Below are 17899 nucleotides of genomic sequence, written 5' to 3' on the forward strand. Positions count from 1 at the left end.
GCATATCAGTATCTAAGCTGGGGATCCCGTCGTCAGAGAGTGCCAATGTTTATGTTAGTAATTCATCAGTTTTCATGGATGCAAATGGAATCGCCATTCCTGTGTTTGGCAATAAACAAATCAAACACGTTTCTGAGACGGATAGTGTAGAAATTAGAAGGGATGCAGAGTCGAATCTCAACATTTGTGAGATGGAGAAGAAACCCTCAAGGGGAAAATGGAAAGTGTGTTGCTTCAATTCCTCTTCAAAAATGAAAAAAAATAATGTCTATTCAAGCATCCAATTAGAAGAGATTCCAACTCTTGAAAATTCCACAGACACGAATGTTTCTCCAACAGAAGATGACCTAGATTCAAACGTTTGTTGTAAATTATACAAAAGTAGTGACGGAAAGAAACCATGTTGTAGAACTTCATCCACCCATTCCCAATCTCCTGAAACTAATAGAAAAACGTCTGTGTTTTGTAATCCTATAGGGCTTATTCTAATTGTTATGGCTGGGTTTGGAATAAATACACAATGCGGTGCCGCTTACATGCCTTCTCTAGGCAAAGAGCAGGGAACGACCGACGAACAAGCAGCTCTTTTGATGACTGTTCTAGGAGCTTGTGACTTTTGTAAGATCGGACTTGGCTACTTAGCAGACAAAGGATGGTTTCGTAGAATTCACATTGTGCTCGTCTGTCAAATCATCATAGCTGCTGCATTGTTCTTTGTCGCTTATTTCAAAGGTTTCGCCGCCATGGTGATTCTCTGCGTTCTTTTTGGTTCTACCACAGAGGCTTGCCATGTCCTCCTTCCTGGGATAACAATAGACCTTCTAGGCGTGGACTGGATTGGTCGAGTTATGTCCGGATATTTTATGCTCAACGGTGCTGTTATGACTCTCACACATTTTATGGTTGGTTGGTTGAAAGATGAGACCGGTTCGTTTGTGGGTGGATATCAGTTCATAGCAGGCTTGGTGTTGGTTAGTGCCTCGTCCGTATTGGTCGAGAAAGTCATCAAACCGTGCACGTCACAATCCTCAGACTCAAAAAATGATACCAAGATACAGAGGACTGTCACTGCAACCACCGATGCATGAGTCAATATTAATGCTATACCTTTAATTGAAATACGCACCAATTCTGTCTGCTAAATCAATCGCAACGACACACAAAACAAGATGATGGTCATTTAAATTAATCAATATTATTGGAAAGTCGAGTTTTCTGGCCATATTTTAAAATACATGTTTTTTCCAGTATTTTCCTGTATTTTCATTACAACGAGTCCGCAATCTTTTTGGTTATCAGACCTGCAAATAAATGTAAGAGTAAGAGCATGGGTGAGCGTATTGATGGATTGGAATTAATGAGACATTGTAGTTGTGCGTATTAACTTTTGAATTGCTATGTTATCTTAACATATGTACATTAAATGTTCACCTCATTTTTATCAGCATTTAAAATCAAATTATTTACTACCCTTATCAGCGCCGTCTCGGTGCTATGGTTTTCCCCATTAAGCTGATTGGAATGACTCAGAAAGATCAAACAATTTTAAATGTAAAGTTAACTGGTGAAGAACTGCTTTTTCCAGGATTTTTGGTTTGGCACGTAAAATGGGCTGTGGTATGGATGACGCATTGTATTTATATGTACATGTCAACTATTGAATTCGTATGTCATCGAAACACCCTCAGAGCCTGTATATGTGAGCGTATCGAAAAGTAACATTTTCATGAGCCATTGTCCTTTTGTGTATTACTTGCACATTCTCTTGTGTCATTGTAGGACGCCCAGAACGTGTGTATGTGTATGAATGGATTGAAACTCAGGAGCCACTCATTGTCCTTGGGTGTGTTAGCTTTTTAATTCTTATATATCATTTTAACACAGCATGTGCGGCTATGTGGTCTAGTGGTATGACACTCGCTTTCGGATCGGAAGGTCCTGGGTTCGAGCCTCGCTCGGCGCATAGTTGAGTCCCTGGAAAAGGCTCTTTACTCACATTCTCTCACCGTACTCAGGTGTAAAATGAGTACCTGGCCGTTAACAGCGTTGTCTCTGTCCGAAAAATTGTAATATCGCCTAACAGGCGTCATGTCTCGTTCTACATGTTACGTGTTGCTGTTGGCCAGGGACCCCTTGTAAAGCGCTTTGGGCACGTTTAGTGGATATTGCACTATATAAAAGCTCAAGTTATTCGGATTTTATTGTAAGACGTTAAGAGACTGTATATGTATGTTAATGAATAGATTCAAATTCATAAGTAAATGTCCTTATGTGTATTAACTATTTAAATTGTATGTCTTTGTAATACGCCCTGAAAAGGTATTTATGTATGGAAGGATTGGAATTTACAAGCAATTGTATTTGTGCGGATTAACTATTTACTTCGTATATCATTTTAACTCGCTCAGAGCCTGGGTATGTACATGAGTGGATTGGGATTTTTCAGGCGTTGTCCTTGTGTGTATTAATTACTTACACACTTCGTATGCCACTGTAAGACGCTCAGAGCCTGTTTATGTGTATTGATGGATTGAGATCTAAGCGACCCGCCTAGATTGAGATGCATAAGGCATAGGATTCAATAGTCTGATGTCACGTCCGCCCAGCAACAAGCAGCTTGGTTCTAGACAAAGGAAATCGGTACTTTATATTATTCATGCTTGCAATAAATTTTTCATGTCATGTGATCAGCATGTATAAAAGTCAAAACTTGATCAGATTTATAATGTTTTTCTCCTCTGGATACACTTTTATGCTCCACGGAGATTTGATAAGGGCGCCCACCCTTTTCCCGATAGTATTACGATGCGTCATTACGAGGGAAGTGACTGCACGACTGTTGAAGCTTATTGTAATACGCTCAGAGCAGGGGGTCCCGACAGCTCGGTTGGTAGAACACTCGCTTCCCACGCAAAAGGACAGAGATCGATCCCGGGTTCAGTCGAGATTTTTTTTTCTTCTGACCCCCCGCCCTTCCAGCAGTGATTGGGTAGCTTGGTCTATTAGACTAGCGTCCTATCCAAATGATAGCAATCAATTGCTATTGTCCGTTTCACGCTATAGAAAAAGGAATAAACACCGGCTCCAGGGGATTAATGGCTCTGAAGGAGTACTTGTCAGAGCCTGTGTGTGTATGTACATGAGTGGATTGAGAGTTCATTATCTAAATCATTGTGTGTATTATTTAGATCTATTTGTCATTGTAACACGCTCAGAGCTTTTGTATTTGTATGGATGGATTGAAATTTATAAGCAATTATTCTATATATGTGTACGTTGCATTCAATTTTAACTCTTATATCATTATGAAGCGCTCAAAGCTTGTAGGGCAATTTAATTGCGCTTCAAAAATCATCATCATCATCATCATCATCATCATCATCATCATCATCATCATCATCATTATCATCATCATCATCATCATCATCATCATCATCATCATCACCATCATCATCATCATCATCATCATCATCATCATCTTCAATCCTCATCATCGTCACCTTCTTCTTCTTCTTCTTTTTCTTCTTCTTCTTCTTCTTCTTCTCCTTCTTCTTTGAAAATTGATGACAATAAAATTTCCTACACCTCACATTGGATATGCTTTGTATGTTTCCTATTAATGACAAGAAACTCATCTCTCAACCATTAAATCCACTATCCCCCCCCCCCCCCCCTTTTAAAAACATTTTTTTTTGGTTAATTCACTTTGATCTAGATAGGTAGAGATATTTACTTGAATACATGCCTTGTTGCCAAATAAGGCCGGAGAGGACCCGTGGATAGCTCATACGGTAGAGCCAGGCGGAGTTGTCATGCCAGGAAGGTCGCGGGTTCGCCGCCTCGAAGTTTTTATTCTCTGTTGTCTTCATATATAGTTGTTGTCTTCTGGCACTTTCCTACTCACTTCATTTCTTGTTGTTATCAACATAAGTGCCAGCTCCACTCATTTTTCTGAATTAAATATGGCATTGAATGTACTTTTTTTTCCTTTTTTTTTTTTTTTTTTTTTTTTGCAATTGAGGAAATTCTTCAAAGCCGTAAGACCTCAAGATTTTTTTTAGAGAATCAAACAAGGACTCACTCTCTCTCTCTCTCTCTCTCTCTCTCTCTCCCTCTCTCTCTCTCACACACACACACAAAATACACACACACACACACACATTCCCTCCATTCACAAAACAACTAACAGGAAGTGGGAAGCAGTATATGTGAATGTGCGGCTATGTGGTCTAGTGGTATGACACTCGCTTTCGGATCGGAAGGTCCTGGGTTCGAGCCTCGCGCTCGGCGCATAGTTGAGTCCTTGGAAAAGGCTCTTTACTCACATTCTCTCACCGTACTCAGGTGTAAAATGAGTACCTGGCCGTTAACAGCGTTGTCTTTGTCCGAAAAATTGTAATATCGCCTAACAGGCTGCATGTCCCGTCCTACATTTTAAATGTTGCTGTTGACCAGGGACCCCTTGTAAAGCGCTTTGAGCACGTTTAGTGGATATCGCGCTATATAAAAGCTCAATTTAAAAAAAAAGTGTGACTGTCTCGAACATAACACGTTTTTGGTGGACGAAATTTGGAAACAATGACAGTTCTCATGTCTCGAATCTAACGTTGCTTTGTGTTCGTGTGGTATGACGCCCAGTTTTTGATATGAAGGTCCCTGGTTCTAGTCCCAGTCGCTATTGGACGGTGCAAGTTTGGAAATCCTTGGGAAAAAAACAAACAAAACTCTTTACGCACATTTTCTCACCGAACTCATGTGTAAAATGTATACGGTAATATACAGCGTTGTCGCTATCAAAATAAACGCAATCGCGCCTTACAAATCTCGTCCAACAACTGTGCTGTGTGACCTTGAGAAAGTCAACTCGCTATATATCCTTGGCGGAGCTGCACTAGGTCAAACGCTTGGGTTATCAGTCTTTCCCTGGGATCGATCCGTGAAATTCCCCCTTACCTGGTGTTAAATACATAGAGTGATGTTTATTTTCCTCTTACGGCCCAACAACCTTGGGAATAGAAGACGAAGGTGCAGAGGAGGAGAAGGAGGAGGAGGAAGAGAAGAAAAAGCAGGAAGCGTATGAGAAGGAAAATAGTAGCAGAAGAATGTGGAGGAGAACGTTTAGGAAGAGAAAAAAGACAATTCAGCCCTCTTGAACACAATACAGCGAACGATTTCTGCAACGAAAAGTATGAAATATTTATTAAATTAATTCATATTGCACTGTTGCAGTTCAAACCTCTAAGACCCTACTTTTACTTTTACTTTCAGTTTTCAGGTCGCTTGAAGACCCAGCCCAAGCTCAATATCTAACGTATATCGTCTTGTCTTCCAAATTTAGAGACATATTTCAACATATGAATGATTAAATTGCCGGACTTTTCTTTTTCAAATTTGAATTTTAATAACGGAGTGTCTACGTACACGGTAACTTTAGGCAGTTTAGTGAGCAGCAGCAGTGGGAGTCAACGTCTAATTGTGACCCAACTCGCCCATAATAAGAATAAGAAAGTTGTGACTGGAAATTACGTTCGCTTTGGGAGACCTTCCATAAGCTACTACATCCCAAGTATTCTTGTTCTAGTAGGGGGGTTTGGGAGGGGGAAAACTTTTTTTTTTTAAGTCTTCCCCCCTCCCAAACCCCCTACACTAGAACTTCTAGAAAGAAGGGGGTTTGGGAGGGGGGAGACTTATTTTAAAAAAGTATCCCCCCCCCCTCCCAAACTCCCTCTATAACATCGAAAGAAGACTTGGGATGTAGTAGCTTATGGAAGGTCTCCCTTCGCTTTTACTAAAAGTTTTAGAGGGGTGCAATTAAAGATGCATAACTTTGTTATAAAGAGGAATATCGCAGATATTTTGGTATCATAATCATTATTTTCGTTACCGGGCACCTAGCCTCAGGATCTACGTACACGTACACAGTAACATTTATACAAGGTAACCTTGAATCTCGCTGTTAATGAACTTTAATGGGTTAAATTGTATTGTTTGCTTTTTAAAAATAATACACACAAACACACATACAGAGTGAGGTCTATCCATAGCTTGTATTGTAGCGTCAAACCAGTTACCGGAGCTATCGTGTATGTCGATCCTGAGGCTTGGTGCCCGGTTACCATGTTCGTAGACACTGCCTTTTAATAATCATAACTCAAACTCTGTATGGCAATTCGGACTCGAGTCTGAATAGTCTCCCTTGGCTATTCGGACTCAAATTCCTACAGTGTGCGCAAACACAGGGGGAACACACTGTGGGCAGTAGGCAAAGGTGGAACTGCTAAAGCAGAAGAAGAGTTCAGAAGAAATTCTGGGTACTTCATAAAATAGTGATACCTGCCGAGCGGAGTAATTTTACCTATGTTTTGTTAGCCAGATGTTTTATGTTGATCAAGATCAAAGATAGACATTTCCTAAAAACATGCACTTTCCTAGTCCCTTGACATGCCATATGTTCTTTTATCATAAGTTAAGAGCCATTTAATTGAATAACACACACATCAAACAAGTGGCATTATCCACTTACTTATAACGAAAAGAATGAACCAAAAAGAAATTAAATGTGAAAAGAATTTTTATGAATTAAATTGAAAAGCGTTTTAAGATTTGATGGGTCCCAAAGAAAATGATGATATATGTTATGTACACTGTCAGCACGATAGAAATGCATAAATGTTGCGATAAATTAACATTCTTAGAGTTTGAAATACATAAAATATATTTTATGATATTTTATTTAGTAACTCATAAAATGGTACCAATTTCATTGGATGATCCTATATTTCGGTAGATCCCAAGTCTTCGATACTTGTCAATCATAGTAAAAATATGACTGGATTGGTAGTCCAGGCCCATCCCCTTCCTGGTTATATGTTTTTGAAAACTAAAAAAAATTCAATTGTGTCTCAGGAAGAAGAAAAAATATACAACAAAAAATCGATGTGGCAACATGGTTGCTAGTCAAAACATCAGTAGAATTACTCTGCTCGGCAGGGACCACTTTTTGACGAAGGTACCAAATTCTGTTTTGCCTATTTCCAACTGACTCAGCTGAGCTGATACCCTTTCTTCAAACTGTAGGATTATTGCTTGTCTAACACTATCAGAATATGTATTATTTTGTCCGTATTTTATCTGGACATCCTCTCAAGTTGTTAAAAAAGACTTTCCTTTAGACCAAAGTTACTTTGACTTTTTTTTTTCTTTTGAAAGGTATTATTTCTTTTCTTTTTTATTTCTAACTGGACTCAATAATAATAATAATAATAATAATAATAATAATAATAATAATAATAATAATAATAATAATAATAATAATAATAAAGGACACTTGTTGAGCACTTTCCATGAACTTAACATGTCAAAGTGCTCTCGAGATAGTGAATTACAGTTGAGAACAGATATATCGACATCGTCGGGACTGTGGTAAGATGTCAATAAGCATGATGTCGATATATCAGTCATTCAAAAAAATAAAAGAGAAACTAAAGAGAAAAGGCGAGATAATAACAAGGGAAGACAATATTGATGATTTGGTGGCCTTTAAAAGGGCCGATTTTGAATATATATTTGACTAAATCTATTATTGTGGTCTGTCTGTGAATACAAAGAATATGTTTATGGGCTGTTTCCTCACCACTGACACTGACAGACATCAAATAAGGAATTGCCCTCGTGAAGTTGCTGTGCAAAGCAGTGTAGGGTCTTGATAGCTACTATAGTGGTATGGCTGGAAACTGGTCCCAATGGTGCTCTCTCCTCATCTGAGTCCACATTGGCAACAATGGCATCTTCTAAAATTTAACTATTGTCGAGTGGTATTGAGACTGAGTACCAGTAGTAGTGGCATTGACCTTGCTGATAATATCGTAACCGAGAAGTTGAGCATTGGCATTGCATTTAAGAGAAATTGAGAAAGTGATTTTTTTTCAGAAGGAGGGGCGTGGGGGGGGGGGGGAAGTAATAAGTCTACCTCATTTACCAACACTCAGACTGGGATTGGCCAGGGCAGCTTACAAAGACAGATAGACAGTCTAGCACATAGTGGGTGATGTGGGGAGGGTTTCTCATCAGCTTATTTGTTAAAAGCCATATAATGTTGACATTAGGAATTCCATTATTGGTATCAGTACCGAGAAAAGCTGATATGGCCCGGGACGAGACTTGACTACTGACATCATGGTTATGGTCAATGACGATTCACTGGATGTCATTGAACAATTTTGTTGCATTTTTTTTTTTTACTGTTATTTTACATCACAGCTTCATATCTTTGCATTTTCATTGGCTGTTGCGTTTTACTTCACTGCAGGATATCTTTACAGTATAAAAATTATACTAATTATTTTTTTGAGGCAAATCATTGTCGGTATCAATGGCTTGCAACGTCGATATAACCGTCTTGTGGTAAAATTTATGTCAATATAGGCGATTTTTATTTACTGATATTATATAGCGAAAAAACCAGGGACTTTGATGTCATGTCAATAAAAGCGTGATTTCGATATAACCGTTGTCGATATATCTGCTCTGCACTTTACGTTAAGAGCATAGGCAGTCAAAATTAAACATGGAAACAAAATACGTATTGCTAAAATGATACTATACAAACTTAACAGTACAGTCGGCATGCTGTAAAATGAATTGTGAAAAGGTGGGTTTTTAAAGCAGATTTAAAGTTTAAGATATTTTCAATTTCTCTAATGGGTTGTGGTTGGATATTCCAATAATATTGAAATACTAATGATCCAATTGATCAATGATTTTCTCTTTCTTGTCAAATAAAGCAGACGGTTTAACTTACCTATTCAGTTACTGTATATCATTGTTTATTGTTGTTATTTTCATTTGCATAAATTTTATGGAATTGTCTATAATTAAAATAAATTGAAATTAAACTGCCATGGGAGACTATTCAGACTGGAGTTTGAATAATTTGTTGATTGCGCATAATACGCATTGGAGTTTGAGTCCCCATAGCCATTGGAGACTATTCAGACTCGAGACCGGATAGCCGTAGCATTACTGTGTTGTATCTCAGTTGCTGTTTGACATCAACTTTATTACAGCTGTGGACTGCGGACTCAATAACATCATACTCATACAACTGGAACTATGGCGTGGAAGAAAGGAAGCATGATAATGGAGGCTTTGCCATACACTCATGTCATCATGCAAATTTACAATGAACAAAGATGTAATATGTGTCTCATGAGGTATGCATTTATTTACTTTTCTTATATTATAGTATCACGCGATATATGCTGGACACATAACGGAATTTAAGTAATCCTATATCTGCAAGAATACTAGTGTTCTACTCAAGTGTGTATGTGTGTGTGTGTGTGTCTGTATATATATATATATATATATATATATATATATATATATATATATGTCGAACACTATTCGTACCATATTTGTATCCAACACGGATTCAATATATATGTATTATATATATATATATATATATATATATATATATATATATATATATATATATTATATATATATATATATATATATATATATATATATATATATATATATTATATAATAATATTAGATTGTGTGTGTGTGTGTGTGTGTGTGTTTGAGACAGAGAGAGAGATGACAGTTTGTTATTATTGTAAATGACACTACTGACCCAGAAACTGTCAAGTTGATTTAACATTAACAATAAACATGTTTTGGATTTTAGATTCAGCTTAACTGTGGATGTCAAGACAAAGTCATGAAAGTAGATGGCAGAAGTCGTCATCGTTATTTATATTTTTCTATCAATCAGATGCAATATATATTAATATGTCATCAATCAAAAGAAAAATTGGTAGGAACAAAATTACAGAAATATGTGCGAAAGCATGAAAATGGAGAGTCTTTGTATGGGAACAAAATAAAATAACTTGTATTGTCTGTACTCAGTATACAGACGATACAAGTTATTTTGCATTTTATTTTATTAGTTTCCCACATTAATTTGTGTATTGTTGTGCTGATGAAGGGGTTTGTACCCGGAACGTTAATTGTCTGTTTTATTCCCATACGAAGCCTCTCCATTTTCACTCTTTTGTTAGTATTTTCATGATCACAGGCTTCAGGCAGCCCCTACCATTTTCTAGAAATATGTGTCAACCACATTTAATTGACTGCGAGTTAAGTTGTACATTTATACCCACAGCTCTGAGTCTTTGAAAAGGTGTGCTGCTTGTAAAAAGATATGGTACTGCTGTCAACAATGTCAGGTAGGAAACAAGGATTAGTCTATGTGGTGGTGTGGTATTACACTTGCCTTAGGTTTTGGAAGGTCCAGAGTTCGAGTCATAAGAAAAGGCTCTTTACTCACATTCTCTCACTGCACTCATGTGTAAAATGAGTACCTGTTCATTGACAGCGTTGTTTCTGTCTGAAAAGAAAATGTAATATCGCCTAACGAGCGGCATGTATCATCTTGCTGTTTACTAGGGACCACTTGTAAAGCACTTTGAGCATGTCTAGTTGATATTGTGATTTATTAAGATAAGAGATCCTGTAGCTCAATCGTTAGAGCACCTCTCACACACTAAATCACATATGTAGTAAACGAAGCTGATTTGACTTTTTAAAAAAATGCTGGTTCTGCAGACAATTTAAGAAATTGATCGACTAAAATATTGATTCATTAACATAAAAATGTGATAAATATTTGTCATAATCAAAAACAACTGTGATTTATTAAGATTGTTTCAATATAATGTCAGGTATAATGCATTGAAATTATTTTTTTTATCTTAGATAGCCTATTAGATGATAGGATATTTGATGATTGACTCCATTTTATATGGGGTTTTTTCTGCCTCCTCCCATCTCTCTATCCAACCCCATCCACCTGTTGATGCAAAAAATGTGAGCTTTACTATTTAGCAACTTGACTTGACTTAGATGCCTTTCGCGTCTCGACCGAAAGATCGGGTCGCCTTGGCTGTTTCCAGTATTTCCTGTGTGAGGTTTCTCCAATATTGCCGGTCCTCTGCTAGGGTTCTCAGATTTTCAAGGTCCCCTGCCGTGATGAGACTAATGCTTTGTCCAAGTGTTGTGAGGTTTTTGTTTAGGATCACAGGGAGTGTTGTGATCGGTCTTCCTCTGAAAAGGTTCCCGTGTTTTTGGAAGTATCCCGACATGGCTTGGTTAGCTGGTATGTTTTTGTCCCTGCGTAGTATGTGACCGAAAAGTTGCCATCGTTGTTGTAAAATGTCAAGGGAGATTGGTCTTTCTTTTGTGATCTTATAGAGTGATTCATTTGAGATCTTTTTTGGGTATTTGATGTCCAGTACCCTTCTTAGCTGTGTGCGATGGAAGGCATCCAGATGTTCTTCTTCGGATTTTGTCAACGCCCAGGTGCCGCAGTTATACAGAAGTACCGGTTTTACAAGAGCACGGTACAGTTTCAGTTTGGTTTTTCTCTTTATTTTGTCACCTCTAATCCATACATTGGTGAGTTTACTGAGTGCGGCGTTTGATAGCTGTTTTCTTCTTTGTACATCCTCGGTGTCTCCAATTAGTGAGCCGACTTTCTTTGTTCTTTTCCATTCCTCTTTGTTCCTCGATATTGTTGTAAATTCGGTTTTATTGGCATTGACTTGGAGGTTATATTTCATGAGGGTATTTTGTATGATGTCTATATTTGCTGGTGTTGATCCAATAAAATCGACATCATCTGCACAAGTCTCACAAATATCGCCCTTCTCAGGAAACCCTAGAGACCTAAACAACCGCATCACAACAACTGAAGTTAGAAATAGCATAAAGTGCCTAAACAATAACAGATCCCCAGGCGAAGATGAAATTCCCGCTGAATTGCTGAAATGCGGTACCCTCTCCCTGGATCTGAGCATTGCAAACATAATGAACAAAACATTCTCAACACACAAAGACTGGGACATAAACAGCGGTGTCCTGATTACAATACAAAAACCAGGAAAAACGAAAGGACCCGTAAACAACCTGCGCCCAATAACATTACTGAATACCATAAGAAAAACACTGTCAACTATTGTCCTCAACAGAATTAGACCGAAAATAGAAAAATATCTATCACATAGCCAAAGCGGGTTTCGCCAAGACCGAAGCACATCGGACGTTGTATGGACACATAAATGGTTGGCAGCAAAGGCACTCAAAGAAAACATATCCATAACAATAACCGGAATCGATATGTCCGCAGCCTTTGATACGATCGACAGAGGAAAACTTTTGGAGATATTAACAGACATAGTTGACGAAGACGAGCTCCGAATAATCCGATTTCTCCTCAGCAACACAAAGATACAACCAAGGATATACGGGGCCACAAAACAGACGCAGTTCGAAAGTAACATCGGGACCCCCCAAGGAGATAGTCTGAGCCCGATTCTGTTCACAATATACTTAGAACACGCTCTGAAAGAAGTTCGAAAAGTTATTCCAAAACCAACGACTCATATTGAGAATGCAATCCCTAGAGAAATCGCCTATTTAGCAAACATCTGCTAAAATATACTCAAAAACGCTTTTCAAGGTTCTTTGGCCATCATTTACACTGAGGACATAGGGCATGCAGCTTGTAAGGCTGTTATAATTTCTTTTCAATTAAGGTAATTCCGTTAAGGACCCTGTACTCATGGTAGAAATAAAGATCTGAGAAAGTATCTATGAATCGGTGCCAGACGAATACCCTGTACTCATTGTAGAAATAAAGATCTGAGAAAGTATCTATGAATCGGTGCCAGACGAATACCCTGTACTCATTGTAGAAATAAAGATCTGAGAAAGTATCTATGAATCGGTGCCAGACAAATACCCTGTACTCATTGTAGAAATAAAGATCTGAAAAAGTATCTATGAATCGGTGCCAGATGAATACAAGAAAAAAAAATCAGCCTGCCTCGACGGCAGATCGAACCTCAGACCTCTTGATTATCGGCTGACATGCTAACTTTACATGACCTGATAGTTGGGATGATTTAATGCATATATTCTTTACAATGTCTGGCAGTGATTTATACACATTTTTTCAGATCTTTATCTTACACCAGTGCCTGCTCCCTAATTTATCACTCATTTTACACATGTGTGATTAAGGGTGAGATGATGGACATAAAATATCTTTGTAATAAGTTGACATCTTCGAAGGTACAACAAGAAGTTGTTCATGACCACTATTAAAAATAAGATAAAATAAAATTCCCTTTATTCATTCCATAGGGGAAATTTGTCTCTAGGGTCTATTCCAAGGGAAGACTGGAATAACCCTCACATCAGCCACAGTGCAGCGCTGCAAATTGAGTTAGGGTGAGATGACTTGCTCAAGGCCACACAGCGCAGTGGCAGGTGATCGAACTCGATGCCTTTCAGGTTCGAAGCAAAGACCGTACCGCTGAGCCATGCTATTATATTTTGTTAGAGTTTTTACTATGGCTTCTGCCTACTTAACAATTAATTTCACATGACATGAGCTAATTTATTCATTCACTTAGATTAGGCATGAAATCACTTTCTATCTACCTGCAAAACAAATAAATAGTAAGCTGGATGTTTTTTGTACAAATCTCTAAAATGTTTATTGTTCATTTTGTTTGTGGTTTCTGCAAGAGTCCAGTCAACTTGGCGTTTAGACTTTTCAATCTACTTTGTTCTGGACAAACCAGAGTTCTGTTCTAATTCTTGGTATTGTCAAATCTTTTGAAAAATCTCAGATTTTTATTTATCAATCAGTTAAAATAGCTCAAATATCACAACAAAACTCTTTGCCAACGCTGATGACCTTCTGGAAGACCATGGAAATCGTTACCAGCATCAGAATCCAGCTTTGAAGGGAATGCAAGAAGAAGAACAAAATTTGAATCAGTTGAAATGACTCCCTGCTTGTTAAACATTTTCTAGTCAAAATGGAAACAGGCGTTTTGTTGGTAAATGGCAGAGAATGTTTGTTTGTTATTTTTTCCCTTTTTTGATTTTTGACACTTCATATAAACTTCGTACATTCACTTTAGAAAGAAGACTGGAAGCTTCACAAGACAGAGTGTCCCATTTTCCAGAGGGTTCCAAATTTGCCAACTGACAGCATTCGACTTTACCTTAGACTTATCTTGCTGCATCAGGTATTTGAGCTATGCTTTGCAACAAACTCTCAATTTTTGATGTTTCGTTTATCTTTCTGTTTGTTTTAACAGCACCCGTATATCATTTTCCATTAGACATGCATTATTCAATGTCTTGGGTTTGATTGCATAGCCCAGTGGATAGTGGAAACAAAATTTTTAAACAGAGTAGAATGTTTTCGTTTTACCATGAGATGGGAGAGGTAAGGGATGTCATTTTGACAAGAGACACCATTACATGTAATGAAGATGAAAGAAATGATGGGATACCTGATGACATAGTACACAGGAGTAGGAGTGTCATGGAGCATGCTGTAGGGTGCTTGTCTTGAGCAGCTATTTTAACTCTCAACAACGACACTCATTTTTTGTTTTCAGATATTAGTTTCTCTTTATCTATATTATTTTCAATGCAGAATAAACTGTTTCCACAGAGCAGTAAGAGTATCACAATTCGGGCTTCAATTAAGCTATAATCCCATTGCCATAACTGGTCTTTTGATAAAAATAGTAGGATCAGGTGTTAGGTCAAAGTAAGATTGAATTTCGCCTTTGCAGTGTAAAATGTGGTTTGAAAATTGGTCCATTTTACCAACTTGCATGCACACACAAAACGAGGTGGCGACAGAGCAAACAGAGCTGTTTTGTATTTGCGATAGCATCCAAACAATGAGTCATTGTTCACAAGACCATTATAAACCGATTTCTGACACAGCTCTATTGTAGATAGCTACATATTGAATGATTTTTGACAGTTAATTTTTTTATCTTTACTATTCAGATGGGTAAAGCAGTTTCCAAGTTAGATAGGAGTGAATTCCCTTGTATCAGAACATTCAATGATCTAGAGTCACGTGAGTTTCATATTGTTCATTTAGAATATGATTTATTTATTATTAACTCTGGCTACTGTACTTGATGTACTTGTTAATTTAATTAATCTTAGTATTATATTTTATTTTATATTTCTATCTTTAACTTGAAATAATGTATTTATTTGTATATATATATATCATTCAAATATCTTTATGTACATACTTGAAATATTTTATAAATAGCTCCTTTTATCATACAGTTGAGCACTATCATTTCATGGTTTTTGTTTTTATATAATTTTATATATATATATAATTTTACCTATGTATATATTCAGATTCCAAAGAAATCAGAAACGATGAAAAGAGATGGGAATTGTTTCAGATTGCAGCAGATTTCATCAGAGCTTACACACACGGCCTGTTTGACTGTCCTAATGAAGAAACAATGCTTGACATTTTTGGGAAGGTATGTTGTAAATAGTGGACCTCAAATTGCAATCACTAGGACTCTGACCTTTACACAAATAAGCCTGATATATACATTAGTAGTAGCCTATCCAAAAGGTAGCAAGAAATTGGTTTTGTATATTTGAAAAAAGTGTATAAATAAACCATGGTACACAAGCTCTATGATTATTTTGGCTTATCAAGTAGTTAGGCACAGCAGAATAATCTTTGGTTTGCATCGACGTGAACATATTTTCGGGTCTGATACCTGAACGCATTTATGAGCTTGTTTTAACATTGTTGTAATGGACTATATTTTACTTTGGTTTCAGAGTATTTCCATTACAACAATGAGCCCATACAAATTTTGGATGTCAGACCTGCAAATAAGTACACATCGATTTACAACATTGGAGTCGCCTTTTGGTGTTAGGTTTGACTATCTTCCTCCTGTATGGTGTGGCCTTGAGTTAGTGACCTTGCCTCAGCTTACTTGCTGCACTATACAATGCCTGATGCCTGGTATATTACAATGTTCCCTTGGAAGACACCCTACAGAAAATTTCTATGGGGATGAATACAGGGAATTTTACGACAATTTAAAAGTAGAAAATATGGCAATTTAAGTGTTAAAAAAAATTACAGTTTTAGAAATGTCTGCCATTTTTCTTTTATTTGTCTTTGCGCAAAATTTTCTTCCTCAGGGATTTTTTGGGGTCTGTGAGAAACTGCCAGTTACCTTCATCGTACCACTCATTAAACATTTGTGATGTGTGTCGCTTTTGTACAGAGGTATATTCTCAAAGTCACAACTCTTGAGATTTATTTAGTGCAATATCCCCTAAAAGTGCTCAAAGTGCTTTGTAGAACATAACCTGTTAGACGATATTACCATTGTTTCAAGCTGAGACAATGGTGTTAACGGCTAGTTACTCATTTTACACCTGAATGCTGTGAAGAGTGAGGAAAAGGAGTCTTCTCCAAGGACTCAACTATGCACTGCCAAGAGTGACACTAGAACCAAATGCTTATCAGTCCAAAGGCAATTGTCATACCACAAGGCTTTATATAATGCTGCGTACAACCTGTATTAGATTGGAGAGGTTAAATCAAACTTGAGTTATGCTCAAGCTTTCACAAGGAAACACATATTTTTCATACATTTTCCTCACTTGACCAAAAATGGACATTCAATTTAGATTGATATAGGCATGTATGTAGCCTTGCACTCAGAGATGTTTTTTATTTATTCCCCCAGCAAGCCACATGAAACATATTTCCATTTCATTCAGTACCAGCCACCTGTTAGATTTCATTTTCTGTACCAGCCCTTTTACAATATCCATCACTTCCTGGTGCTAGGCACTCATTCATACCTGTCAAGTGGGGAAATGTGTGTAAATTGTCTAAACCAAGGACACAATGTAGAGACCAGAATTTTCCACAATCACCGTCGGCCATCTGGCCACTGATCACTTAACATTGCTTGACTTCTGTGACGAGACACACAGAACCATAGAGCCACCTAGTTCTTATATTTTAATTTTGCCCTTAGCTGTAAGAACTTTTCTTTTGGGAGGGGAGTTGTCCAAATGATATAAATAAATACGGAGAAAATATAAGTGCTATTTTTTTTTCATGAAATTCAGATGGTTATCAACACATTTACGGTGACAGATGAAATGTTACAGGACGTTGCAGTAGCGGTTTACAACAGGTAAGGCAAACCCATTTTGTCCTTTAATTAGTTATTACCCATTTCTTGAACAGAGTTTTTTTTTTTTAAACGGTTTGACAGTTCCATGATCCAGTGTCCTGCTGACTACTGGTAACCTATGGATTCTGGGACAGCCACGCGATGGCCTCTCTTGTTCCACCTCATGTTCAATGTGAGCTATCTCTTTCATTTGCAGCTCTGCGATCAGCTGAACATGATAATATGCAAATTACAAAATGGCCTCATGTATTATGCGATGATTTTTAATAAAAGTGTGTATGTTTTGTTTAAAAAAAAATAAATGTTTGTTCTAGACAAAAAAAGTTTTGAAGTTTGTAAACTTGATGTGTAAATTGTGGAGAGGGGAAAATGTTAATGATTGGGCTACTCTGTGGGCTCAAAATCCCCCTGTGAAAAAAGCCTTTGCAATTATATTAGTATAATAAAATAGCTCAGATGGTGGAGAACTCGCTACACACAAAAAGGGACACTGATCGATTCTGGGTGAAGCCAAGATTTTTTTTCTAACCCCCCCCCTAACCCCAACTCAGCAGTGATTGGTTAGCTGTGTTTTTTTTTAGATCTGGCAGAGAGTTCTTTGTGATAGACTAGCATTCTATCCAAAGGATAACAAGTAGCTGCTATTGTCAGTTTCACACTATAGAAACATTGATAAACTTTGGCTCCATCTGCCTAATGGCCTTGAAGGACTACTTTAACAATATTATATAAAACATATATACAAAAAATGGACAAACCTTCAACAGAATTTTAGGATAAATGATTTATACTCTTTGGGTAAA

General features: G+C 37.3%; 2 protein-coding genes across 7 annotated transcripts in view; both read left to right on the top strand.

The window, feature by feature from the left end:
* Positions 1-3589, top strand: part of LOC144978754 (uncharacterized) — a 14667-nt gene extending 11078 nt beyond the window's left edge. For both annotated transcript variants that reach the window (XM_078925208.1, XM_078925207.1), the window contains exon 2: positions 1-3589. This exon is cut by the window's left edge and continues 1066 nt beyond it. In XM_078925208.1, the coding sequence (XP_078781334.1) occupies positions 1-1088 (1088 nt within the window). In that variant the 3' untranslated portion in view covers positions 1089-3589.
* Positions 1-17899, top strand: part of LOC144978755 (histone-lysine N-methyltransferase SMYD3-like) — a 50772-nt gene that overhangs the window by 4717 nt on the left and 28156 nt on the right. For 2 of the 5 annotated variants that reach the window (XM_078925209.1, XM_078925214.1), the window contains exons 1-7: positions 5223-5311; positions 9066-9212; positions 10178-10241; positions 14007-14114; positions 14896-14968; positions 15268-15398; positions 17029-17096. In XM_078925209.1, the coding sequence (XP_078781335.1) occupies positions 9112-9212; positions 10178-10241; positions 14007-14114; positions 14896-14968; positions 15268-15398; positions 17029-17096 (545 nt within the window). In that variant the 5' untranslated portion in view covers positions 5223-5311; positions 9066-9111. Of the gene's footprint in view, positions 1-5100; positions 5187-5222; positions 5425-9065; positions 9213-10177; positions 10242-14006; positions 14115-14895; positions 14969-15267; positions 15399-17028; positions 17097-17899 lie in introns of those variants that run through there. The other 3 variants (XM_078925212.1, XM_078925211.1, XM_078925213.1) reach the window with 3 other exon arrangements.

The sequence above is a fragment of the Berghia stephanieae genome, chromosome 8 (assembly GCF_034508935.2).
Source record: "Berghia stephanieae isolate SIO BIC M18660-M18661 chromosome 8, UCSD_Bste_1.3, whole genome shotgun sequence".
NCBI classification, from domain to species: domain Eukaryota; kingdom Metazoa; phylum Mollusca; class Gastropoda; order Nudibranchia; family Aeolidiidae; genus Berghia; species Berghia stephanieae.